The sequence below is a fragment of the Diaporthe citri genome, assembly GCF_014595645.1.
Source record: "Diaporthe citri strain NFHF-8-4 chromosome Unknown scaffold_5, whole genome shotgun sequence".
NCBI lineage: Eukaryota > Fungi > Ascomycota > Sordariomycetes > Diaporthales > Diaporthaceae > Diaporthe > Diaporthe citri.
This window is the reverse complement of record NW_025064850.1, coordinates 904,687-931,175: the sequence shown is the minus strand read 5'-3', so window position 1 is coordinate 931,175 and position 26,489 is coordinate 904,687. Positions and strand designations below refer to the sequence as shown.

The 26,489-nt window shown below is 54.8% G+C and overlaps 6 protein-coding genes across 6 annotated transcripts; 3 read left to right on the top strand and 3 right to left on the bottom strand.

Annotated features, from left to right (window-relative positions):
• Positions 1-4,415: 4,415 nt before the first annotated feature.
• On the top strand, positions 4,416-6,018 carry INS49_010960 (uncharacterized protein; the record flags this gene model as incomplete). Its single annotated transcript, XM_043171682.1, has 6 exons — positions 4,416-4,663; positions 4,752-5,327; positions 5,454-5,545; positions 5,597-5,764; positions 5,823-5,865; positions 5,979-6,018. 6 exons carry the CDS (start codon positions 4,416-4,418, stop codon positions 6,016-6,018), a joined length of 1,167 nt encoding a protein of 388 aa, XP_043023427.1.
• A 954-nt stretch (positions 6,019-6,972) lies between these two features.
• On the top strand, positions 6,973-8,824 carry INS49_010959 (uncharacterized protein; the record flags this gene model as incomplete). The annotated part of the gene is made up of 2 exons (XM_043171681.1): positions 6,973-7,212; positions 7,277-8,824. 2 exons carry the CDS (start codon positions 6,973-6,975, stop codon positions 8,822-8,824), a joined length of 1,788 nt encoding a protein of 595 aa, XP_043023426.1.
• Positions 8,825-9,379: 555 nt separating this feature from the next.
• INS49_010958 (uncharacterized protein) lies at positions 9,380-11,257 on the bottom strand (the record flags this gene model as incomplete). The annotated part of the gene is made up of 5 exons (XM_043171680.1): positions 9,380-9,832; positions 9,907-9,949; positions 10,008-10,365; positions 10,421-10,486; positions 10,582-11,257. The coding sequence occupies 5 exons, from the start codon at positions 11,255-11,257 to the stop codon at positions 9,380-9,382; spliced, it is 1,596 nt and encodes a 531-aa protein (XP_043023425.1).
• Positions 11,258-12,443: 1,186 nt separating this feature from the next.
• Positions 12,444-12,917, top strand: INS49_010957 (uncharacterized protein; the record flags this gene model as incomplete). Its single annotated transcript, XM_043171679.1, has 1 exon — positions 12,444-12,917. The coding sequence occupies one exon, from the start codon at positions 12,444-12,446 to the stop codon at positions 12,915-12,917; it is 474 nt and encodes a 157-aa protein (XP_043023424.1).
• A 1,179-nt stretch (positions 12,918-14,096) lies between these two features.
• Positions 14,097-16,020, bottom strand: INS49_010956 (uncharacterized protein; the record flags this gene model as incomplete). The annotated part of the gene is made up of 4 exons (XM_043171678.1): positions 14,097-14,200; positions 14,283-14,457; positions 14,517-15,886; positions 15,972-16,020. The coding sequence occupies 4 exons, from the start codon at positions 16,018-16,020 to the stop codon at positions 14,097-14,099; spliced, it is 1,698 nt and encodes a 565-aa protein (XP_043023423.1).
• A 1,915-nt stretch (positions 16,021-17,935) lies between these two features.
• Positions 17,936-23,549, bottom strand: INS49_010955 (uncharacterized protein; the record flags this gene model as incomplete). Its single annotated transcript, XM_043171677.1, has 10 exons — positions 17,936-18,442; positions 19,156-19,628; positions 19,781-20,529; positions 20,592-20,937; positions 21,656-21,689; positions 21,861-21,886; positions 21,981-22,700; positions 22,823-23,255; positions 23,320-23,389; positions 23,458-23,549. The coding sequence occupies 10 exons, from the start codon at positions 23,547-23,549 to the stop codon at positions 17,936-17,938; spliced, it is 3,450 nt and encodes a 1,149-aa protein (XP_043023422.1).
• Between the last annotated feature and the right edge of the window lie 2,940 nt (positions 23,550-26,489).

The following is a 26,489-nucleotide window of genomic DNA, read 5'->3' as shown; positions in this document are numbered from 1 at the left end:
CGAGTGGCAGGTTGCGGCGACAGACAGAACAAACCCACCTAGCGGAAATGGTAACACGCGAAAGGGCTGGCTTCCTCAGTGGCGTCTCACCCGCTACCAAGTGAGAGCTCGTGAGCCGTTCAGGTCGTATGTCTCGTCTCAGCTTGACTGCAGGGCTGGGCGAGCAGATCGAGCGGCAGTGTGCAGACGAGCTGTTGGAGGTTGGGATGAAGGATCAATGTCTTGTGATGAAGGGTAACATCGGACAAGCTGAACGAGATCCTTTTCGGGGACGCACAAGCTACGTAGCAGCCAGAATTTTTAGATGCTTGCCTCGAGGAATGAACAAAAAAAAATGTCACTTCTCACGGCTCGATTGCTGTCCCTCTCCCAAGAAGCCTTGCCCGTACATAAGCGCTTTGCCATATAAGGATGCCCACAGCAGCCAGGTGAGAGGAGATGATAAGCTAGGAGACGGGCCCCAGTGGCGCCACAGCAAATCTCAGCCTGTCGAGGGCGGGCATCCGCTTTAGCCCTTCGTATCAAGGATAGGATGTGCCTGGTCACGAAACTGACGCCCAGAACTGCTTTTGGAGTCGAGAACCTCGAGGTTGCGTTGCACTCGGCCCAGCTGTTGCACCCCAGCAGCTTGGTTGCCCGTTCGTTCGTCCGTCCGTCCCCACATGCCAGCCATGCACACACACACACACACACACACTTGCACCGCGAAATCCGGGGTAAATCCAATCTCGATACCACCTGGTCGGGCTCAGCACTTCGGACGAAGACGCTATTACCATCAAACAATCCTCCTCTCACTGGCACCAAGCACAGGCTGAGTTGCTGCACCCATTGCTGTCACCGACAGAAATGCCAACATCAGCATCAGCATCCATCGGCACTCTGTCCAACCCTATCTCAATCCTTGATCATGATACGACAAACACCCCCGCAGGCAAACCACGTACCCATCCTTCAGATAAGCGTCCCCGGCCCGAATGCAGGAAACGGCCCATTGGCCCCCTTGGCGGGCACCTCGCAGCCTGCCTGAGCCCGAGACCTGCAATGGGTGAGCTGATTGGGCGGTCCACCCCGCGGTCAGCTGGTGCGCCAGGCAGTGGGCACACACACCCACCTGGGCACCCAAGACCCTTGGTATCCGGCGCCGACAGGACCGTCAGACCAGACAGGCAGTTGGGGCGAGTGCCGTGCACGAGGCGCGCCTAGTCCCGTTCCCCCATCAAGCCAGCAGTGCTTATTAGTTCCCACCACCAACCTGCCGTCCCCCTGTCGCATTTCGTTCATGTAACGTTCCCCGGCTGGTAACTGGCGGCCAGCCAACCGTTACGCTTGGTCTTCAGCAGTGCCGTGACGGGATGGTCTCTTAGGATTGGGACGGGGTGTAATTGGTGTTATTTCCTTGCGGAAGCTCCGACTGCAAGCGAACAGTGTACGAAAGGATCTCGTCCGTCCGGGCTCCGGCGCTGGCCCTGCCCGCGGGCTACCGTCCTGGCCGATGGCACGCAGGGCGTCCCGACAATGCTTGACCTTTTAATCCAACTCGTTCACGTGAAAAGGCCGAGCAGGCAGCCTGTTTCCTACTCGTCAAACACATGTTTTTGCCAGGATGCCAACGGCCTCGGAGCCAGAAAGCGTGGTCTCGACGCGTCGGCCTGCATCCTGGAGCCCCGATCGACAGATCATAAAACTGGCTGCTGTAAGGGAGCTGATGATGCAAATGGTGTCCCGTCTCACGCATGAGGTGTTATGTGGCGTCCACATTGCATGATATCGCCTTCGAATGCTTCAGTCGTACCTGGTGTCCTCATACGCTTCCGCGCCTATAGCTTTGGAGAGAAACTCAATCGAAACCATAGCTTTTCGTAATCAGGTACTCGGCGTGTCTCGTAGTAGAGATTCAGCCACCTCAGAACATCATGGCGGCCAAACCCACTCTTGTTGGAACTCTCCGTAACGAGTGTCGGGTCATGAGCCCGTTACTTGCACTTTGAATGGTCGGGACGCAAGTAAACATACCCACGTCGGTGCTTCTTGATGCTGTTGTTTGCATGACAGGTCGAACTTCGAGACTAATCTTCCAGTCTTGAATGGACAAGCACATCGAATCAGACTAGGAATCCAACGTGGCATGAAACGCTCTGCGTGAACAAGCAGTAAGTTGCAAAAAGCCAAGGCTACTGAAATTTAAAAAACTAGGAAGTGATTGCGACCGAGACACAGGGTAGTTGAGCGAAATATCAGCGAGCTGTTTCTATTCTATATGTACTGCATGCCAGATTTCTCTACACACGAACAGAGTAATCAGCTTGATACGCAGGTCCCGTCTGCACGGTCCGATTCCACCCTCTACATGAAGCCACCGCACCGTCCACGACGATCCAAGCAGGACCCTACGAATTAGATTCAGTCTGATGAATGCAAAGAGATTGGATGTAGCGATATATTGACCTCGTTCTCATCTATCTGAACAAGGTCCAAAATCCCACAAAATTCTGACTGTGAGACGATCAAGTCGTCCTAGGAAGCCGCCAGTGTTCCCAGTTCGGCCTCAGTGTGCTCCCAAAGGGTTGTAGACCAACCAAGCTTTCAAGGCAATTCCGCGAATCTGGAGCCTCAAAGGCCACATTTCGGTTCGTTTAAAGGCTTGAAGCTTTGGAAAAATACCATCCACTCCTTTTGCCGATCCATCAGTTCTTGCACGAATCCCTCTCTAGAAGGGCGAGGGGCCTGGAACGACTGTCATGCTGCCAAGATATTGTTGCCAACAGCGTGGTAATATGTGTATGCTCTGCATTTAACCGGACCCGGCAGTTGTCACTTTTTGGAACAAGCATAATTAAGCTCACATTGAAACCTTGTCAGAACTGTAGATCTGGGCCCCGCTCTTTCTTCCGAGTGTATCTCAACATTGGCCCGGGATATATTCTATTTGCCTCGGTTCGTACCTTGGTACTGAGTAGTAGGAGTGGTCATGAAATTGCGTATTGTACCATCCATCATCGAATAGGAACATATCATTCTTTTCTTCTAATGGTCACCTTCTCACCAAATGCGGAGGACAGTCCGAGCATCACTATGAGTTGACGGTGGAAGGTCCTGGAAATGAGATGAGAGAAGGATGCCACGAGGTTGCATACTTGCTCAAAACATGTAGCCAGGAATGAGATGTCTTGGACACCACCTAGTACATAAAAAGTACATTGGCGGTGGTTAGTCGTCTGTTGTGGCGCCTCCCACGGTCACCTCTTCCTAGTTCCTGCATTGGCACGACCTCTTGTTGGTTGTTCCCCCGTCAGGGGAGGCGAAATGCAACCCCCAGCAATCAATTTCATAAGAGATTAACAGCTGACTTCCCAGCTCCGGAAGAATTCACCTCGGGATGATCAATTTCAGACATCACTAATCGACGGCCCTTCCATCCACCTCAAATGGGTTGCCAAGGTTATTCAACCTTCGATTTAGGGGCTCATCAGTCTGGACCCTGAGGTCTCGCCCGCCTGATCATCCAGCTCACTTTAACAGTAGATCACGATCCAGCTCAGTAAGTTATGAAGACCTTTTTGGTTTGCCACTCGAGACCAAGAGATATTTCACGCACATAGTCGACACTGGTAGATGATTGTACTCAGTGCCTGGTTCACAGTTCCCAGCGTCAAATTCGGGGCTTCCCGAATCTGCACCCAATGCCCAAAGCAACAAGCCTCTCATTCCATGTCCATTCCCTTTCCAATGGAAGACTTCAATATTTAACACCAGATGCGATGCTTGGCTTCACTCGCTACTGTATCACATTTGAACTCGGGCTGCTAGTAGCAGTACTCGACGGCAGGAGACATAGCCAAGTGGGCAATATGTGAAGGTTTCCCATGCCTGAGCCAGTGGCTAAAGGCCAATGGAGCATTATAGCTCGCCGTCGATATTGGAGGGCTCCAAGTTGGTCCTCCGTTATTACCCATAAAGTATGTGCTGCTTCTCATGTGGTCGAAAGACCAATCGGGCCAGCTCCTCTTACAGCAGCATCCCCCCGGGGGCGAGGGTCTTCCCTGGCCTCGCGTCGTGACACCCAACGTACTGCTCAACTTATGGTGTCCCTCTCTAGATCCCAGTCACGCGGACAGCCTTCACTGGACTGCTGGTCCTGTCGACGATGGGAAACTCGGAGTGCTGTGGCCGAGCTCATCGCTACTTTCGGACCTGTGTTCCTGATTGCCGATCTCGTTCTAGACACATCTCGGAGCCCAAGACGTAGTACTATCTTTCTTCTCGTGACCATGGTTGACGAGGTGGGTCGGATATCCATGTGGCGAATGCCAGTGTATATAAAGACCCCGGAGACGCCGCATGGAGCTTCATGAGGGCAGCAGGGCAGGAAACCCGCCATCCTTCGAAGATCGCCGAGTTACACCACAGACACCATGAAGTTCTCGAGGACAGCCATCGCGGCCTGTGCTACCACAGCACTTGCCCTGCCACAGGAGAAGCGCCAGTCGGGCTGCTCTTCCGCCGTCACTCTCGACGCCTCGACCAACGTCTTCGCCAAGTACAAGCTCCATGCCAACAAGTTCTACCGCGACGAGGTCAACAACGCCACCGCTGCTATAAGCGACGCGAGCCTGAAGGCAGCTGCCGCCAAGGTCGCCGATGTCGGCAGCTTCCTTTGGATGTGAGTTGCAAATCCCAAACGTCCTGGATAAAGGACGAAGCGAGTCGGCCGCCATCTGCACAAAGCTTACCACTGACATTCGCACCAGCGACTCCATCGCGAACATCGCAAAGGTCGAGCCCGCCATCTCCGACGTGCCCTGCAGCAACATCCTGGGCCTGGTGATCTACGACCTGCCCGGGCGCGACTGCGCGGCCAAGGCGTCCAACGGCGAGCTGGCGGTGGGCCAGCTGTCCCGGTACAAGAGCGAGTACATCGACCCGATCGTCAAGATCCTCAAGGCGCACTCCAACACGGCCTTCGCGCTCGTCATCGAGCCCGACTCGCTGCCCAACCTGGTCACCAACTCGGACCTGACGACGTGCCAGCAGTCGGCCTCGGGCTACCGCGACGGCGTCGCCTACGCCATCAAGCAGCTCAACCTGCCCAACGTCGTCATGTACATCGACGCCGGCCACGGCGGCTGGCTCGGCTGGAACGACAACCTCAGCCCGGGGGCCAAGGAGCTCGCCAACGCCTACAAGGCCGGCGGCAGCCCCAAGCAGTTCCGCGGCTTCGCCACCAACGTGGCCGGGTGGAACGCCTGGGACCAGTCGCCCGGCGAGTTCTCCAGCGCCCCTGACGCTCAGTACAACAAGTGCCAGAACGAGAAGATCTATGTCGAGTACGTTGCTTTCCTCCTCCAGAACGTCCCAAAATGCCATGAGACTCGAAACTTGTCGTCAACAGAATCAATATGCCAGGACATAAATGACTTGATTGCGGTATTTGCTGACCATTAAATGTGCAGCACCTTCGCGCCTCTCCTGAAGCAGAACGGCATGCCCAACCACGCCATTGTCGACACCGGCCGCAACGCCGTTACTGGCCTCCGCGCTGAGTGTAAGTACCCCAAGGCAAAATGCCCGGACACAGTTGACTGACTGTTCCCAGGGGGTGACTGGTGCAACGTCAACGGCGCCGGCTTCGGCGTGCGACCGACGAGCAGCACGGGCGACGAGCTTGCCGACGCGTTTGTGTGGGTCAAGCCCGGTGGTGAGTCGGACGGCACCAGCGACACGAGCGCGACCCGGTACGACAGCTTCTGCGGACACTCGGATGGTAAGTCGCCCCCAAGACACATTTGTGGGCACTTGCGTTGCTAACCCGGAGACAAAAGCCTACAAGCCTTCTCCCGAGGCTGGAACATGGAACCAGGCCTAGTAAGGACTTCCCCTTCTCTCCTGATGCCCTCATGAGGTTGAATGCACTTTGAAGAGCCCTTCCTCGGTCCACATCGATGGATTATGACTGAGATTACTGACACCGGATGTAGCTTCGAGATGCTGGTCAAGAACGCTAAGCCGGCTTTCTAAGGCTCGGTTGAGCTCCGCAAGGTACTATTCAAGCTTTGGTCGAGATATGGTGGTCCCGACTCCTGAGGCGCATTTTCCCTTCACGCCACAAAAAAGAAAACCCCCATCATTTATGGGATCGGCTTCACATGTACATACATCCCTGATGCAATGTTGATATTGCAATCAAATTATGACTGAAGCTCTGTGATACCGTGCCCAAAGTGTGGACCCCCGGTGTGAGATCTTTTGGGATGTCTGATCGAATTCAGTTACTAGACATCAAGTAGTTATGACGTCTGAAGTAAGAGTAAATCAATCAATCAGCCATTTAATCGGTGAAGCAGCTGCCTCATGCCGCCGCTGAGGTGCGTCAGTACCACATGACCCCAGCCTCAACTGCAGCCAACCGCTTTTCGTCACGACCGGGTTCGAATGAGGATACGGAGATTGTACATTCGGCCTACTGGAATGAAGGGAAAGAAGCAGGTAGGCCACATATGCCCCCTTGTTACTCACACAGGAGCCAGGTAACTGCAGGTAGATATGATCACTGGCTGGTGGCACAGAGTTTGCTTTGAAAAGAAATCACAGCTCAAAGCAGATGAGTAATGAGAGAGATTCATGCGGACACCACCCGCTGATACCTTCCCTGGACGTGCCAAGCTCCGCAACATCGCGTGTAGCCATCACCTATCTCAGCTGCCCAAATAGGCAGCTCAAAGTATCCGGCAGACGCCAATACCACGTCGGGTCTGGAATTGACCCCTGGTTCGCGGGGCAGCAGGGCGATTGCGTGCCTACCCTGGGTAAGTCACCGCGTCTGCGCTATCACTCACTGCTGGGACTGAGGTCTTCCACGTCGTCAATTTTGCCTATAAATTGAGATGCCAAGATGCTGATCGAAACCAAGCTTTCTCGTCCTCTTGGCCACCCTTCCTTCGCTCCACTAGAACACCACAGACGGCGGCCAACATGGGTCTCCTGCATGCAGCCTCTGTGCTCCTGGCACTTGCATCCACAACGCTGTCTTTCCCAACTTCGGGCAGCCAGGATGTTCAGAAGAACTCTGTCGTTGTCGAGAGCCTCACGGCCCCTCCACGGGGATGGGTGAAGAATGAGACGCAGCAGGTGGACAAGGAGGCTGCGCAGATCCGGCTTCGCATACATCTTGTCCACCAGGACATGGACAAGTTCCACGAACTTGCTATGAACGTAGGTGCACATCTCCCTGGCTTATTTCTCAAGCTATGCACTTTGCTGACCAGTACAACTTCAGATCGCAACACCAGGACACCACCAGTATGGCTCTCACATGTCACAGAAGGCCATCGACGCCATCATCGCCCCGAGGGATGAATCTGGAAACATGGTCATGGCCTGGCTCGAGAGTGCCGGCCTTGGTGGAAATGCCACATACTCCGCCCGTGGGGACTCCATCGTCGTCGACGCCAGCATCGCCCAGGTTGAGAAGCTGCTGGACGCAGAGTACAGCGCCTACCGCTGCACGGCGACTAGCGAGGTCGTGCTCCGGACTCTGGAATTCAGCCTCCCCAGTGCTCTCAAGAGCCACGTCGACATGGTCCAGCCGACGACCTTCTTCGGCTTCCGCTCTTACAAGTCCAACATCTCGGGTGTCCGCCCGCTGAATGAGGCGACCGCAAACACCCACATTGACGCGGCCAACGCAGTCACGGGCTGCTCGTCCAACACCAACCCCACCTGCCTGGCCAACCTCTACAGCTTTAAGTCGGCCAAGAATTACAGCACAGGCCTCTTGGGAATCGCTGGCTTCCTCGAGGAGTACGCCATAGCCTCCGACCTCAAGACCTTCCTGTCCAAGTACGCAGTGGAAGGAAACTCCGCCCAGTCATTCAACTGCGTCAAGGTCAACGGCGGCTCCTGCCCGACATCAGCATCACAAGCAGGCACCGAGGCCAACCTGGATATACAATATGCCCGCGGCATCGCCGAGTCCATCCCCATCAACTACTACAGCACGGCCGGGCGCGGCCAGTGGGTCGGCTCCGGGACCAACACCAACGAGCCGTACCTCGAGTTCCTCGAGTACCTGCTGGGCCTCAGCGACTCGGCCCTCCCCAACACGATTTCCATCTCGTACGGCGACGACGAGCAGACGGTGCCCGACGCCTACGCCACCAACGCGTGCAACCTCTTCTCCCAGCTCGGCGCGCGCGGCGTCTCGGTCCTCGTCGCGAGCGGCGACAGCGGCGTCGGCGGCTCGGGTGAGTGCACCAACGACGGGGTCAAGCAGTTCGCCACGTCCTTCCCTGCGTCGTGCCCGTGGGTGACCACCGTGGGCGGCACGACGGGGACGGGGCCCGAGGCAGCCTGGTCCTCGTCGGGCGGGGGCTTCTCCTACCTCTTCCCGCAGCCGAGCTACCAGGCCGCCGCCGTCAAGTCGTGGGTCGCCTCGGGCACGGCGAGCTCCGTGTCGCAGTACTTCAACGCCTCCGGGCGCGCCTACCCGGACGTCGCGGCCCAGGCGACCGACTTCGTCATCGTCGTGGGCGGGTCCTCGAGCCTTGTCGACGGCACGAGCTGCGCCTCGCCCACCTTTGCGTCCGTCATCCAGCTCGTCAACAGCGACCGCGTCGCCAGCGGCAAGGCCGGGCTGGGTTTCCTGAACCCCTGGTTATATGCCAATGCGTCTTCCGCCCTGACTGATATCAAGACGGGGAGCATCTCCGGCTGTTCTGGTCAGATCTCCGGAGCTGGTTTCAAGGCCGTGTCCGGGTGGGACCCAACTACGGGCCTGGGAACGCCTATATTCACCTCTCTGCTTGCTCTGTCGAATTCGACTTAGGCGCACATTTCAGTCACTGAACGAGAGAAATGGACAGAGTCTATAGAACGTGAAAGTAGACCTAGCAATACCTGCCTTCAATGAAGATAATTGCGTTGATCTGCTCAACTCTCTCCAAATTTTGTAGTGACTTGAAGTATCGCCATAAGGACTAATATGGTGAGAGTTGCAATGAGAGAACAAGTACGAGCTCCCATGCAAGGATTTCGACTTTGAATCGAGTCCGATCGGTTATAGCCAAGCCGAAAGAAGTCGAGCCACGCCGCATAGCACAGCGTCTCATACCGTGCAGATGAATCCGCCTTTTAACAAACAGTGAAGCGAATTTGCAGATGGCGGCCTGCCAACAGGAGAAGTTGACAATGGAGTTCTTAGCTGTATATTTATGGTTCGTAGATCTGGCGTAGTTGTCAGTAGTAATAGCAAGTACCCTGACAGAGTCTATATGCACAAATATGTGCAGGGATGTATCAGCCTTGAAAGCTCTTTGTGCAAGAGCTACCGGTTTCCACCTCTTTACCCGAACACGAAGCCAGTCGCAGCCCCGGCCCCAGCCTAAGAGCTCCTCTTCCCATACGGCTCAAACGGGAAGAAGACACTAACGACCGCCATGGCTATAAACAGAGCCGCGCAAAGATAGATGGGCACGGGCGTGCTGGTGTCCGCAAACGTGGCGATCACGGCAGAAAGGATACCCATAACCCTTGCACAAGCCACCGCGATGCCGTTGCCCGTGGCGCGGTGGGCGCTGGGCAACACCTCCGGCGTGTAGGCGTAGAGGGTGCCGTAGTAAATGTTGAGGCAGAAGCCGATGGCGCACGAGAAGCCAACGTTCTGGGCCGCTGAGCGCACGGCCGTGTAGGCGAAGAAGAAGGTCATGGTCATGAGCGCCCCGATCACCATTGTGTACCGGCGCCCGAGGAGGGGCAGGTCGCACATCCAGCCCGCCAGCATGGGTCCGAAGATGGACGAGACATTGACGAGGGCGTAGTTGCGCCAGGTCTCGTACTGCATTGGTCGGGGTTAGCTGAAAAGAAATCGAGGGGAGTCTCGTGAAAGAAGAGGCAAGAGCAGCTGCTTACAGAAGTCTCTTCGAAATCTGCTCCACGGGTCTCAAGATAAGTGCTGTGCCAGGTTAGTGGGTCTGTTTCATAAGCTCTCACTTTCTTGACAGAAGACATACGGAAGGAAGACGTAGAACAGTGGGTAGACGAGTCCGATAAGTGTCCAGGACGCCCAAATTAAGAGGGTCGAGGTTCCGATCTTCCTAGTGGCAAATAGACCCCTAAGATGTATCGAGAACTCGTTCACCGAGAGGCGATTCATGCTGTGGGTGCCCCTGACTTCACCGCACGCCTCAAGCTTCTCCAGCGTCAGCGAGATGGGGCGGTTGTACTTCGAGGCAAGGTATTGAAGCGTCTCGACAACTTGGGCATCCTCCCCGAGACCCAGCAGATACTTTGGAGTCTCCTTGAGCCGCACCACGGTTATGCGTAGGACTGACATGACGAAGACCAACGCTCCGGATGTGAACATTGTGTCTGGGCTCCTGTTAGACGGCGAATCCTCGTGCTGGCGTAGAATCTCATTACTCACATCTCCATCCCATGTTGTTCTCCCTGGTGCACGTGTCGACAGACGCACAGTTCCATCTCTCAGGCACTACCGAGATGGACGAGTATCAGCGCTGAAAACTAGCCACAGCTTCCACAGGCTCTTGGCAAATGCGAAAGCACGGCGCCCCCAAAGCAACTCACCCATGAATCCCCAAGCGATGAATCCCGTGATGGCCTGCCCAAACCCCCACCAGGCGGCAAGAAACGTCAACACCCATTGCTTCTGGGAGGGCAAATACTCCAGAAACACAGTCGTGTCCAGGATCAGATTGCCGCCCGCGCCAAAGCCTACGAGGGCGATGAAGAACCCCAGCGAGCCCCAGCTCGGCATGGCGCCACAAACGAGCGTGCTCACGGCGCAGACGAACAGCGAGATGTTGAAGGCGTACCGGCGGCCTACGATGTCGGCCGACATCCCCCAGAATATGGCACCGGTCAGCATGCCGACGTAGACGGCGATGGTGAGCGCGCGGGCGTAGCCGACCTCGCCGAATTCCATGAAGGACTGGGTGGCGATGATTGACTGGAGCAGCAGGACCAGCGAATCAACAGCGTATCCGAAGCCATTGAGCCCAAAGAGCTTCCAGTGGTAGTTTGTCCAGCCGATCTCGTCGATGGCATTGTTAACCAGGTGCATCTTCATGTTGAGCGCCGGGTCGAGGTCCTGCAGGGCGAGAATGTCCTCGCCATCCCTGAGCGAGCCTCCATCCGCGGCGCGGACGTCAGTGAGCACGCCCTGGTCCGGGATCCTGGCCTTCTCATCGCCTGCCTCCAGCTTGGTGGGGCTGGGGCCCCTGTCGTTGGTATTAGCTGCCATGGCTGAGCTACTTGTCTGGTGCCACCACGGATTCTCGGTGCGTTAGAGGAGCGGTAGACCCCTCGCCAGACAGATTTGAAGAAAAGGGAGAAGGAGGTTAGCCTCAGCACAGAACAGGCGTGTCGAGACGTTGGCGCTTAGCAGGTGGTTGAGTGAAAGAGTCACGACATTCACCTGACCAGATACTTGCCGAGGAAAGAGACAAGCGCGAAAGGTTAAGAACCAGATACAAGGCAGGCGCGGCGCGGCGCGTGAGCGGCTTTTAGGATAGGAAATGGTGTCGCATGCCAGCCCTCGCCCAGCCAGATCTGCCAATCCCGGCTGCGGGCTTATCTACCAAGCATTGCGCATGCACCATGATGGCAGCCAAGGTACCGAACGACTGTCGGCACGAGAGTCTGCCCAGAAACAGTCGGAACATGGTCATTGGCGGGGAAGCCAAGGAGAAGGAGGTGAAGATCTTGCAAGGAGGGACGCCGCCGTCAGTGATGGCAACATCCAACTGTGGTCCGCCCACGTGCCGCCCTCGTGCTACGGTTTAGCGCTTCTGATAGGTCGTGCCGGCTCACGGCCATCCTGGCGACGTTGTGTTGCCAATTGGGCCCATCCTCTTGTGGCTGTACTTCAGATCTGCCACAAAGAAATTCTGGGGAAGGATCGTCAATTAAACACCAAGACTTGACCTCGACTCGGGCCAAGTAGATCCCTGTCAAGGTCGGTACTTGGGTACGGAGCGAGGGGATAGGATGGGCTGGCTCAGGGTTAGGACGGGGAATTCGCGACGCTCCCCCCTCCCAAAACAAAATGTATTACTCCCCTTCCACCTTCACTGCACTTACTCCTTCTCTGTCCTTGCAGTTTCCAAAATGCTGTTCCTTCTTGATCCCGCGTCTGTATTTGTTTTATTCTCACTTTATAGTTGACCAAGTCGTAACTCATACACCCCGACATCGCACTCAGTGTCGATGCCGAATGCCGAAGCTCTCAAAGTCGCCGGGTCGAAGGGGTCGAAGGGGTCGACTTTCATCAGACTTAAAACGACGTCACTCCGTCAGGTCGATCCCTCCTGATGTCAACGTCAACTGAAACCCCCCCCCCCTTTTTCACACACTGGATCTCATAGACCCAGACAAAGGCCACTCGATAAAACCACCAATCAATTCATCAATCAAATCTAACTCACACCATGCCGGCAACAACCACAATCCCCACCCTAACCATCTCGGCCGCCAAGGCAGCAACAGCCGCGGCCGAGGCGAAAGCCGCCTCCATAGGCGTGCCCATGAACATCGCAATCGTCGACAGCGGCACCCACCTCCTCTCCTTCACGCGCATGGACGGCGCAAAGCTCACCTCCGTCGCCATCGCCATCGACAAGGCCTTCACGGCCGCCGGACACAGAATCCCCACCTCGTCCTACAGGGAGGCCGTGTGGCCGGGCGGGCCCGCGTATGGGATCAACGGCACAAACGGCGGCCGCTTCAACGTCATCGGCGGAGGAGTGCCCGTCATCGGGCCCGGGGGTGAGGTCCTCGGCGCCGTGGGATGCTCCACGGGCACACCCGCCCAGGACGAGGTGGTCGCGAGGGCAGGTGTCGAGGCCGTGGAGAAGCTCGTGAGGGATGAAGCCGGCCCGGGGGCGCCCAAGTCGAAGCTGTGATGAGGATTTACGGGATTGAATGGTGAAGGTCATAACCTGCGACGTCGTGGGGGCCGTATTGTAGCTGCTTTTCTGGGAGGCTGGATATGCCAAATCCTTTGCAAATGTACGGAATCAGGCGCACATTGGCTGAGATCGAGGAGACAAAACACACACCGATAACTCATAACCAAATCCATCAAGTCACTTTTAAAGATTCATAATATTATATTTTACAAGTTCGCGGTGATTTGCTGTGTCCCTCGGCTGTGTCTCCTCTTCCTTAGACCAGTGGCCTACCCTGACCAAACGTTCCCGTCATTATACTCACTAAGATCGTGCTATGGAAAGCAGAGCTGAAAAGAGACTGGTCATAACCGAGTTAAAGACTGTCCATATTTGGACAAGACGCATGTGCAGCGGGTAGAAGTCATATGCCCTCTCCTCATGGACGCGCTTCAGGAGCCGCAAGACGCCGTGTCACGACGCTCTACCATCACCAACCGTAAATGTCAGATGCAAGCTTACTTGAACCTCAAGTTGCGGAGCATGAACGACAAATGCTGAAGGAATGAACGCCTGCAGTCAGAAAGAAATCGCGCTCGGGTGGCGGCAGCTGCCCTCGAGAAGACCCTGGGATGAGGAGCAGTCAGGCGGTAGTATCAAAGTGGGCGACGAAGCTGAACTTTTCAAGGTTGCCCAGACAACGCCGGAGCAGGCACATCAAGCGCATCAAGCTCAAAGGTCTTCGTCCGTGCAGATTGCGAACCATGGCCGAGAAGGCAGTCAGGCCGCTGTCAGGACTACGATCAAGTGGCATCTCATGAAGAAGTGTCAAATCAATCGAAGCCGCGAAAGTGCGACACCAGTTGCCTCACCGGCCGTGTCAGAAGTCGACGGGAATGTCAGAGTGGCCCACAGGGAGGGAGGCCCTTTTTGTAAAGCAGGTTTCTCCGCGGAGACTGTGGCGCGCAGAAGATGATGTGCTCAAACAATGAAAGGCTGAAGAAAAGTCGGGGTATAGAGATGGAGCTGGACGGTTCTCAAAATGGACGTGTATCTCTGGCATGGGACAGCTTCATCAGGATGCGGTTAGACGGACAGCCGCCGTGTCAGTCAACAGCGATACAGTGGTTCAGTCGGGTCAATCTCTCCGCAGAGGACGTCACGCAGTTGGCCGCGTCTCGTGCGCATGGCCGGTTACGATGTGCCGGGTGGCTTGGGGGCCTCGCCCTGGCCCGCATTGGCTTGCTGTGCAGCAAGGGACTGGTACCATAGTGCCAGATAGTTCTGATAGCCGCCATCTGCCGTGTGCGTCAGTGATTGCTCGCATCATCAGAATGTGGCCCGGAGGAAGGGCGCTGTTCCGGGGGGGATTATACTCACAGGGTGCGTAGGGGTCTGCTTGGCCGTCAGCGCCTGCTTGAGCCGCAGGTGCCCGTGGCTGCTGGTTGTTAGAAGGCGGCTGCCCGTAGCTCGGATTGTCGTAGTCGCGGTGCTGCCCACGACCGCGGCCTCCTCCTCCTCCGGCGCCACCACCACCACCGTTGCTCTTCTGTCTCTGGATCCGGGTGTTAGGATAGGCACAGTATCATATCATGCACGAGTCAGGAGACTTACAACTGCCTCGACTTTGTCCTCAATGGCCCGCTTCGCCCGCTCGATTGCGTCCCGGCTACCGACAAGCTCGATCTCCCGCTCAGCCTCACCAGGCGCAGGTTGTTGCGAAACATTGATCTTGCAGCCAGTCTGATTCTGCATCTCACGGATGGTCTCGCCGCCCTTGCCAATGATCATACCAACGGCCTCGTTCGGGACGAAGATTGCATCATTGATCTTGTCGTGGCTGTTATCCCGCTGGTTGGGTCGGCCTTGGTGTTGGTTGCCTCCACCGCCGCCGCCTGAGTTTCCATTTCGGCTGTCGCTGTCCACAATTTCCATGATGAGGTCCTTGGCCTGGGCAGCAGCGGCATAAGGACCAATAAGGTTGACAGGGCGGAGCCCGTTGACGCTCTTGGACTCGCCAACAATATTGACGTGGCAGCCACTCCGCTCCTGGAGATCACGGATTGTCTCGCCACCTCGTCCGATGATGAGACCAACAGTGCGGTCAGGCACCATGATCTGCAAGCATTCTTCTCCGTCCTTGAGGTTTATCTGGCCGCTGGTGGGGTCGACAGTTGGAGGCGGACGGGGCTGGCCTCTATCCAAACCGGCGCGGGCGATCGCGCCCATGCCACTGTCGTCGATTATCCGGTTGATGGCTGCCTTTGCTTCCGCTCTCCTGGCGCGAGGGCCGGTGATCTTGCACTGCCGGAACTTGTCATCGCCGCTGTGCGGGGCAAGGAACTGGACCCGACACTTTGTCTCGCCCTCAACACGTCGTAGATTCTCTCCCTGCCTCCCGATGATGAGCCCGACGAGGCTTGCCTCGATCTGCATGGTCTCGGACGAGCTGTCATCCTCTCCACGGAGGGGAGAGCGTTGGCGCGCAGAATTGGAGCCTCGGGGGGAGAAAGCACCGCCGCCCTGACGGCCACGGGGTCCAGGGGAGTATGACCTCTCGCGGCCGTGGTCGCGAGGGGCACGATCAGCACGACGCTCATCTCTATAGGGGTTGTAGTTGTCGTGAAAAGCCTCGCGGCGGGGAGGGGATCTGGAACGCGACCGGCGACGCCCGTCGTTCCCAGCGTAGACGGGAGGCCGCTCGTAGGGGGCGAGGTTGTTGGCGGCAGCGACGGCTTTTGCCTTTGCTATGGCATCTTGGATGCTCACCGTGCCCGAGTTGACTGGCTTGATGGCGCTCAGGTCGACGGTCCCGCTCGACGAGGGCTGCGGGTAGCCGTAGGCGCCAGGAGGTGGGTAGTTGCTCTGCTGGACAGGAGTGGCACCTGGCGGCATGGCATAGCCCTGGGCGGGGGGGTAGGATGGGCCAGGAAGACCAGGCTGGCCTTGCGTAGGGGTCGTCGTCGCAGGTCTCTGTTGAGTAGCTAAAGGGACGAAGTGAGACTCGGGTCAGCTGAGGTTCACGGGATGAGGGAGAGCGGGATGACAGGTGTGTCGGGGAGCGCTTACCACGCAACTGCTCAAGGATCTGCTGGATGTCTGGTGTCGCACCCGCCATCTTGGGGGTTGGGGCAGGGGTTTGATTCTGGAACCAGAGCCGTGCAGGTCTTGGTTCGTGATAGGTGATGAAAGGTTGAGAAGCAGGCTGTCTGTCTGTCTGTCTGTCAAGCTCCGAAGGCGGTCACCGTCTCAGAGTTTTCTGTCGTTGTGGACGCGGGCCAAGGAGAAACGGGGCTGGCTGATTGACGGCGCGTGCGTGCGTGCGTGCGCAACGACGAGCAAGACTCGGTCAAGTTGAGTCTCTCAGGGCTTGTCGAGTCGCTGCATCAGCTGGGGAACAATGAAAAAAGGGCCCGACAAGTCAGTCGTTTGTGGGGGAGAAGGTAGCCGGCCGGACCTGATGAACAAAGACAAGAGGCAGCAGGCGCAGGTGGAGGTGCAGGGTGGAGGTTGCTGGCTGGGCAGGCGAGGGCAAGGAGGATGGAAGGGTGAAGCTACAAAAAGGGTGTCGCAAAAAGAATATGCAGAGCAGAGACAGGAACGGAGGTAATGCGCCGGCCCCACTAGACCAAACCAAGCTACACCCAGCTATTCGGTCTCGGTCTGGGTCTGGACTTCTGGCCCTGGTGTGGATGGACTTGTGTGCCCTGGCACTCCTTGTCATTCCTGGCTGGTGCTTTGCCAGCCGTGCGTACCCCTTCACTCTGCCCTACGTAGGTGTGTGCTACTGCACCTGCACCTGCAACCAACCTTGGAAGCGGCATAACGAATTCCACCCTCCCCGGGCGGACGAAAACAATGATTTTACTATGGGAGATCTAAGTTTAGTTAGCGTAAAAACGCTAAGCAAGTGCACAACTTATAATTTAAAGTACCTTAAAATACTTTTTTTACTTTTAACTTCTCTTAATAAACCAACTCTTCCTAAGCTGGCAATTAAATTTAAAAAGGGCCGGCTGGGGTAAGGATAAATGGTGCCGATAGGCATCGCCAAGCACCACTTAAGGCCTAACCTGATACTTTTTATATTCCTTAAAATAAGCAAGATGCGTTTTAAGTAAAAAGCGTGGAGGTATAAGAGGGTACAAAGTATCGTTTTTGTCCGCCCGGGGAGGGTGGAATTCGTCATGTCGCCTTGGAAGGCACTGGGTTGTAGGGTGGAGCCAGGCCCACCTCACCCTGGCCCTCGTGAAAACGACCAGGGCACATGCCAAGCAAGCAGAGCAAACAACCCTGTTTTGTTTGTGTTTGGCTGGAATGATTCAGAAATAAGCGAAAGCCAGCAGAGTTGAAATCATCTGGTAAAACGCCTTTGCCCCTGGGTTTGTGGCTGTTTTGGCTGGAACGAGATGGCTTGTCCAGTGCTTGTGTGTTTTGTCACAGCTCCACCAATTCACAGATCTCCCGCATCTGCGTCTGAGTGCCGGCCTGGGTCAGCACGGACCATCTCAGACAAACCTCGACTTCATCCTTTGCTTCAACACAATTAACTATCTGGCCATGTATAACTCCGCAGTTGATTGTTATCTGGTACATTGCTGGTCTTTGAGTTACATGGAACAACCGCTATTTGCTCTGATAGGACAACGGACATTTACTTACCTATTTTCCATCTTTAGCACTTTGCCAATTTTTATTTCAACCGTACCAGGGTTGCTCACTGGGCGTCCGTGTCATGTCCAAACAAGTAGTGGCTCTCGTGTACTGTTCAGGCCCAAACTGTCTCTCCGTATCTTCTCCCAACCTGACCGTCCGGCGTCCCACCCGGGCCTGGGAGATTGCAGATGAAGCTTGGTCTTGGGGCCTTATGTCCCGGGCTGCACGCCATATCTTCGTCGCCATCGCCGTCTAGCGGCCTCCGCCTCTTCGCTAACGACCTGCTTTCTTGGCGAGATTGAAGAAAGCCGTTGAATCCTTCCAATATGTCCGGAAAAAGGCTCACGGGCATGCTTTGCTGCACAGCCACGCGAATATCATGCAGCGGCAGCTTTGAGAAGTCGTTGTGCCTCAGAAATGTCTTCGTGACTTCGGCATAGAACTGGAGCTCCCTGTAGCTCTTGGGCGCGCGCGTCGAGGTCGCGGCGGAGTTTCTCCTCATGCAGCATCCCAATATGTTCCGCAGAGCGGTTCGGAGGGGTAGCGGGACACCAAGGCTTCGACAGACAACATCGATCGGCTCTCCGACTAGCCATTCGCCAAGCGGCTGGAGGGAGGAAGCCAGTTCTCAAATCGAGGTTCGCCTTTCGCACCATCTTATCCAAATCACCGAGGTACTGATCGCTGTGCCACATGAGCGCGGGGGTCGAAAAGACGGCCAGGAAGAACTTGGCCCACACCGCAAGGGGCTCTGGTGAGTCCTCGCCTTCGACCATGGCGTTCGGATCGGCTCCGTTGTCCAGGAGCATCGAGATCACGCCTCTGCTCACTGCCTCTATCCAGGGTCGCTGCGGGTAATCCGAGGGAAGTTGGTTCTGTTCGAGCTGTGGGCAGAGCATCAATCTCTTCGCAAGCTGGCACCAGGGGGTCGTCTCAATCCCAGACTCCGTATCGACATATACTGTGTTGGGGTTGTGACCATGGTCCAAGAGATTTTGAAGCAAATTGACTCTTCGTGCCGGCCATCGCATCTCATGGTTGTTCTCGTCCTGGCTGTCAAGTTTGAGAACAGATACCAGAGGGGGTACCTCCAGATCATGTAAGTATCGAGGCTCTCGCACAAGTCTTTTGATGGAATAGTCGTCGAGCCCGGTTCGCAAGAGGCAGGTTCGGAATAGCTGCTGTGTCGGCTGAATTGTCTCGGTACCGGCAATGTCACCTGTCCAGTATCAAACATCCTGTGGACCGCCCAGTCCAAGTCATCGATCAGGTCAAGAATGAATGGGTTGTCCGACTTGCCAGCATACATGAGCGCCGTTTCGAGGGTATCGGTATCCACCAATAGACTCTTAGAAGGTCCAAAATAATCAATCCCTCCCACCACAAAGGTCGAATGTTTAACCCAGAATATCTATGCTTGGAATATGCTCATCCCAGGATCGAAGCCTGCAATGGCATGACTTTTGAGGAATTCCCTCATATCCTCCATCTGCACAAAGTCTCGCGCCGTGCGGTGAAGAAAGTTTACACTGTCGAAAGCGTCAACCTCAAGCAGTCCTTTGCATCTAGAATTCAGCCTCATTGGGTACGATCTGACCTCATTTGCAAATTGTTCGTCCTTCCACGGAAAAATTGGCTCCTCGATAGCATAATTCCCGTTCTCGTCGCACCTGTCATGGAAAGTATAGATTGCTGAGTGGAGAGGACCCTGACCAGCGGCGGCTATCAACAGCGTCTCTGCCATCTTTTGGAGGTAGAAGGGCTCCACGCTCTTGATGAGCCGGAAAAACGTTGTTAGTCCATCCGGGATCCTGTCTAGCCTCTTCCATAGATCCTTCGAGGTGTCATAATTGGTCAAGCCCTCTCGAAGCTGCCGGACAACAAGTACAACCCACAGGAAGACGCCCTGGGCTCTTTGTACTATTTCAACGACCAGGCCATCTCTCTCGCCCCGTTCATTGGTCAAGCTTCCCCACCTGGGATGTCCGCTAAGTTCGTTTTGCACAAAGTCTTGAATGTCGTTGCGAGTGAGCTCGTGTACGCTCAGGGTAGGTCGGTTTCCAAAGTACTCTGTGAACGTGTTCCAGGGCCGGCTCGAGATGCAAAGCTTGACGTTTGGACAAGTTGACAGAGCGATCACAGTATCACAAAGTTCGTTGTCGTGATCTTTCATGCAAGCTTCATCCAACCCATCAATAAAGAAGCAGAAGATAAAAGATGACTTGGCTTTCTGACCGCGGCGAAAAGAGTATATGCTTCCGGGAAAAGTTCAGGGGCCTCGAGGAATATATCGTGCAAAAGAGACCGGAGCAGCCCATCGCGGGACCTTTGTATCGACGTCTCTCCGCTCCAAAAGTAGTGGCAACCGATGGCAGGCTTGCTTTCAGCAGCCCACTTTCTCAGAGCTGTCTTTGTTTCGAGGCTGTCTGCCACAAACTTGATGAATGTCGACTTGCCCGCTCCTGGCTTTCCCGTTATCCAGAAGATTTCGCTGTCCTTCTCAAGCCACTCGAGAAGGTGGCCATTCTGTGGATTGTCCCTGTCGAACACCCAATCGAATGTGGCGGGATATTCTTGTGGTATGCTGTCATGCCGAGCAGTTCTGTGTTCATAGTCGATGGCCTGGAGGACATCATCTGCCTTGGTGTACATCTCGCTTAACGATGCCAATTGTCGAAGTTCTGATCTATCGAAGAACAGATTGTCCGCGAGGAATTTGTTCGCATCATTTAGCGATAGCTTTGAGACCTGCTGCAACAATGATTCCGTATTTGGGAATTGGTCGAATTCTCGAGACGGGACCAGCTTGTCAGGTCTCCCAGTATTCGCAACGAACGCGTGGTTGATCTCTTCAATGAGATTCTGCATCCTCTGGACCCTGTGCCGGAGGTCCTCGTGACGAGAGGTCAGGCTGAGAGCCACATTATTATCGTCGCGCTTCATTTGCACTCTCAAACGATAAAGCTGTTCACTAAGTAGCCAATACACTGTAAGCCTTTGAGATCGACGACTATGCTTTCAAATGAATCTGACCTTGTATTCATACACAAGTGCATGATCAGCTGAGTCTGCCGATTCGCGATACGTGCCTCCAGCGCCTCGATTTCATCGCCCCTCCACAGCTCCTTCAGTGCCGACTTGAAGTTCTTCCACCATTTCGGAAAGCTCCCATTTCCGTGTTTGAGTCTGCCGAGAACGGAAAGTAGTCGGTCGCAGTCAAGTTTGCATTCCTTGGCCAAAACTCCCATCGCCACATCCTCTGCCTCGTCTGACTCTGCGCCATTGCTCCTGTTGGTCGTCGGCCCTGGGTGCTGCAGATCCGTGCTCAAAGTTGATAATCTCGAGTAAATGGCCTCCAGTGACTCCTTTTTCCTCGGAACTGCCCGAAGCTGAGCGATGAAGCTCCCTCGCAACGGTGAAGAGATTTGCTGCAAACTGGACGAACTGCACAACCGTCCCCGCCAAACCTGCTGCTGACAACGGGTCCATTACTGAAAGGGCAAGTTGTGTTATTGTGGCTCATGTCCAACATGAGCGCCTTGGTAGTCGATAACTATGGCCTTCCGAAGCAGATCGCTTTGTAGGAATGAGGCCCGACGCCTGGGCGTGTCCTCACATCGTCCGGGAGTCGCTGAGAGCGAGTGAGAACAACGTAAGCATTTCAGCCGGGGGAAATGCCTTGCTGCGTTCATGCAGGCTGTGTCATATGCAGGCCTGCGCCATGGCCTAAAACTCGTGGGGATGCAACGTACGACTGCGGCTCGGTACAAATCAAGTCCACAAGAGCCCTGGTCCGTCGCTGTGGCAAGCCCGGAAGGCGTTGTACAAACCCGTAATTGGGCACGTGGTCAGCAGACTCATCCTCGGGGCCAATACCTTGATTTGCGGCGAGCCTTACGTATTGCAACTGTGTAGTCTCATTACATATTGTGAGAGTCACAGTGATTCAAAGTGTAGCACAGACTGTTGAGAAGATTAATAAGAGGCAAGCCACGTGCGTGTTCTACCAGTATCTCAACCTTCACTCAAGACAAAGTGACTTGTTTATAAGTCCCCATGCGAGTTGGAATATCAATGAATGTTCAACAAGTTCAAACTTGGCTTGGCAACCACATTGCCAAAGTTGATGAGCTGTGCGATACTACTTTTAGCAAGATATACTTTGTCGTATCTAGGAGATGGGAGGCATGGTGCGCAATGAAGTTTTGCACATGAGTGTTGCCAAAAGGCTTCAGCCGAGACTGACAGATGTCTGTTCAAGTATTTGCATGTCACATACACGGCTTTCCTCAAAAGACACACAAACTCCCTACCAACCCATTGAGCCACTAAGGATATCACAGCATTTCGCCATTCCTCTACCAAAATCTCACCAACCGCCCTTCGTCGGTGCCCAAGGCTCCGGAGACGGCCCCCCTTGACTCGACTGCGGCGGGGTCGCTGCCTCCGCTTCCACCGAGAATGAAGTCTGGACCTGGATTCCAGCACCCATCACCATATCCCGAGCCTCCTGCTCCATCTGAAGAAACCGAAGACTGCTCTCGACCGTGGTCGCCCGCGAGATGCTCCTCGGAGGGGTCTTGATGCGCATGATCTGGTCGGTGGACGAAGCATCATGCCACCCGCCAGCTCCCGGCTGGTCTTCAGGATCCGCTCTCCTGTGCCTGCCGCGCTTGGATTCGCCATCCGAGTCAACCCCGCGGATCGCCATCTCGACGTCGTACCCCGGGTCCTTGGGGTGGATGCCCGGCGCAGGCTCGAGGGAAGGCGAGCGCAGGGTCGTGCCGCCACTTGCCTTGCCGCTAGGGATGGTCATCCTCCGAGCAGATCTGCGAGCTCCGTATCTGGGCGTGAAGGTCGTTCTCCGAGCTCGCCTCTCGTACGTGTTGCCAGCGCCCGGGGTCAGCGCCCGGAGGCAGGGGAACCACTCGCGCAGGAGTGGCCATATCATCGGTAGGTTGCTCATGTAGACTGCTACGCTGGCCTCCCGGATATACCAGAGCATGTAGTCGGCGTCATACACATCTGTCAGGTTGAAGACTTTGGTGAGGAGTGCGGCTATGATGACGAAGATTCCTAGGGAGAAGATGAATGCGACGACGATCTTCTGTCGCCATGGCAAAGCCATTCGTACAATGAGCGCTATTACATGTCAGCCATATGTTACGGACTTCAATATTCGCAACTCATCTGGTGACAGTAGCGACTCTTTACCTGAGTGGAAGTTGGAAAATGTTGAAGATAGAAGAACTGGGACAACTTACGCATAGGTATACAGATCATGACGCAATCAGAGGTGATATTAAAGCAGCCTTGCACTATAGCATATTTCTGCAGAGTCGTACACTGCGGATCCGGCGGGGGCAACGCCCAATAGCCCTCAAACGGCTGGCAAGCAGTGAAGAAGGCGATCTCGGTCGCGAACCACCCGATGAACACGTACACTCCCAGGCAACGGACCATGAGCTGGTCACGGAGGCAGAGAGTTAGGCGTGTGTACATTATAAGCATGCACACTTTGATGGTGTATATTAAATTGAGCATGGCCTGCTCCGAGACGACCACGATCTTGGAGCCATAGATGCGCTCTCGAATGTCTTTGGCTGTGAAGGTCTTCTCCAGCCCTGGTGGGTATAGGTTAGACCCACCGCCATGTACGATGATGTTGAGACAGACTATGAGGGCTGTGTAGAGCAGCTTCGTTGTGGTATAATGTTAGTTCCGTGGATGCTTGGCGATGTATTCCAGGGGGAGGACTTACAGCCACAAGGAGCATGAGGTAGTCGTCAGCCTGGAAGTTGCCAACGCCTAACCTCCGTGCTCTAGCGATTCTGATCAACCATGACAGATTAGCCTTCGGTGTTTGGTGAAATGAGGGTGGGCGAGAGTTGATACTCACAGCCTGAAGATGATGAGAATGATCCCAACGCTGTACAAAGACCAGCTTTGTGACCTCAGGGTCACGTCAAAATCATGATCGAAGTTTCCCATTGTCGAGTATCGCGAGGTCGGGCTTGCTCCACCTCGGCGGGCGCGGTGGTGTGCACAACGGCAGGAGGATGGTTGCTGGTGCTGAAACGAGCTTCAGGGCGTCCAGGACTTGCATATATTGCTCCCCGGTAGCCAACGCTAACACCTTGAACCGGCTGGCTGGTAAGCCGGCTTCAATGTCAAGCCCGTAGCGCCATCACGGGGCACTGCGCTAAAGAAATCTTGAGTATTGATCGCTGCTGCTGAGCCGCGGCAAAGCTTGTGGCTTTAGCGAAACCGATGCGCAAGGGCATCCGAACTACTCGATAAGAGGACTGGGGACAAAGAAAATATATCGCCCTTGCGGCTGAGCAGGAGGTCCGATGACAAGGTAGCAAGCTAACCAAGAGAGACTAACTGAGTCAAGCTTGTCAAGAGTGTTGATCGGCACGGCAGGCTGGAGGGACAGGAAAACGTGCGCGTCGCACTACGGACTCCCAAATGTGCCCGCCGGGGCGAAGTTCTAGGCCCGCAGACGTCGATTGGCCTCATCTTGATGGGAAGAGAAACACGCGTATCATTGGCAGAAGGATAAAATGATGAACAATCTCTCCTAGAGGCAATCGAAGGGAAAACCATGAAATGCTGCAGTGTACCAGGCTGGGAGCAGTTGGTCACACACGCTTCTATCTAAACATTGCTGCTGCTCTCCCAAGAATGGCGGCCGTGCTTCCGAGAGCTTATCAAGGCACTCCAGGACGCCGTCGTACGCCGTCGTGCCAAAGCGAATAGCCAAGAAGTTAACGAGACATTGGACGGAGAAGACCTATTCTCGCATGGCCTGTTTTATCGACGATGGTGTGCCTGGTGAGAAAAGCACACTGGCTAAAACCGTGGAATACGTGTGATCAGTACTAAAGCTTGGCCAAGCAACGTGAGACGGCAGAGTCGTTGTGCTCGGCACGCACCGACCCTCGCCCCACGTTTGAGTCGCGCAGCAGAGGTTATTTGAGCCGCAGTGGCAGGCGTATGTGACACTCACGAATGCTGAAGGTTAAGCCCATGACCGGATACGACGCTGTATGATTCGATTGTGATTGAGCACGCTGACACTGCATGCGATTGATTGATCTGCGCACTGTCCAAGCGCTGCCTGGTAGAGAACAGGAATTATGATTAGATGATAAAGAACTTTCAATGTATGCTTATAGAAAACAACGATGGTCACAACCCAAATGTCTTGAGGGGCTTAAAGCTGGGAGTCTATATAGATGGATCTCGCAATATCTTCGAGGGTCTTGCTGTGTCATCGGCGATCCATTTCCCCACGCCTCCGATGCCACAAAACGCTGCAGGCAGGCAGCCACAAACCTTGCACGACATGTGCCGTTTCCGAAACCGGGTGAAAAGTTTAGATAAGGCGCACCTCTTGGACAATGGGATGAGTCGACGTTCGAAGGTGCAAACCACCGATTCGATAGTGCTCTGCTCTGGATGGGTGGGGATCCGTGTCCGGGAGACCTGGCATACAAGGTTTGTTTCAAGGCATGTACCGAGATGTTGTTCGTCAGGACTAAAGGCTGAAACGCCTGCTGGTGAAGCTTTGGACCTACTGCAGCAGCGGCCGCCAGTGCGCGGAGCTTAAGTAGAGCCTCAACGTTGTTTCAAGTGGCAAGCTAGGTGGGCCTCAAGGTGATGAAAACTCCCAGTGTGGTTCAACTCGAGCCTAGAGTTGTTGCTTCTGAATAGCCTCTGCGCCTCGTTAGTTAGCCTGAACGCATCATTTTCGCATCTGATCACACGTCTTGTATTAAAACAAATGAACCAAATGCAGAATACGGGCGTTGATTCGACGTGTTCGATAGTAGTCAGCGAGGTCTGGGTTGTGCACAGCTTTCTTAATTCAATGAGCATTCACTCATAACTCGGAAAGAGTGGCATGAAGCCCTTCCATGCGCGATCAAGAAGATCGCTCCAGACTGTATTGGGATGTTGAAAAAGGTGTTGTTAGCCATGTTTCTGGCAAAACCCTGGGTCTCACTTGAATCACTATGACTTGTTTCATGTACTTGAGCTCTTGAGGAATGGGACAAATGTTGTGTCAAATTCCGGCGGGAAAAGACACGACTGGGCTTTGCGGTGGAGTTTAATTTCTTGGACCACTATAGCGTACGCCAAAGGCTTATTTCGATATTGGACACCATCTCCTAAACTTGACGACACTTGAAATTCCAGAAGTGACATCATTTAACAATACTGGTTTTCAATATCTCTTGTCTATTCGGAATGAAACCGGTCGGTATTGAGGCACAACTGCCTACCGGAGAGACGAGAATCATGGGATCGCTCTGGTGGATCTCGAACACATGTAAACTTTTGCCTCCCCTTTCCATGGTGCTGGGCTCTCACTCCGGGATGACCTATTTCACTTCTCATGTGGCCATCACTTAAATACTAGCCCAACTGCCCACACTACTATATTCTCGGTGTTTGGATACAATGAGACTACCAGAGCTCCTCCCTGCTTGTGAATTTACTGTGCTGCTCTCGCAACTTCACAGCAATTGACGCTTTGCAAAAGATGATTCAGAGGTGCATCTCACATGTAGGTGTTCTTAGGTTTGCTCCACCTTCAATCAATACATCGAAGGCTGCTGCCGCAAGAGACCCCAAGGGTAAAGGTGGACAAATCGACAAGTAAGAAAGAGAAGGCAAGGAGACTAAACTTCACTGCCAAATTTCAGGGTAGAGGAGGAAACGAGAGTACTTGAGAGTGCGAAGAAGTGGGCTTACGGCAGAGAATGAGGGGAGGAATGGGCTGTGCAGGGATGTAGGCAGTGGCAAGGCTCTCTTCAAACACACAATTATGGCACGGGTTCTCAACTACCAATTCGTCTCCTGTGGGCTAGTCTTTGGCATGAAGCTGGTCCCAGTCCCCACGAATCCCCCAGTTGCTGAACT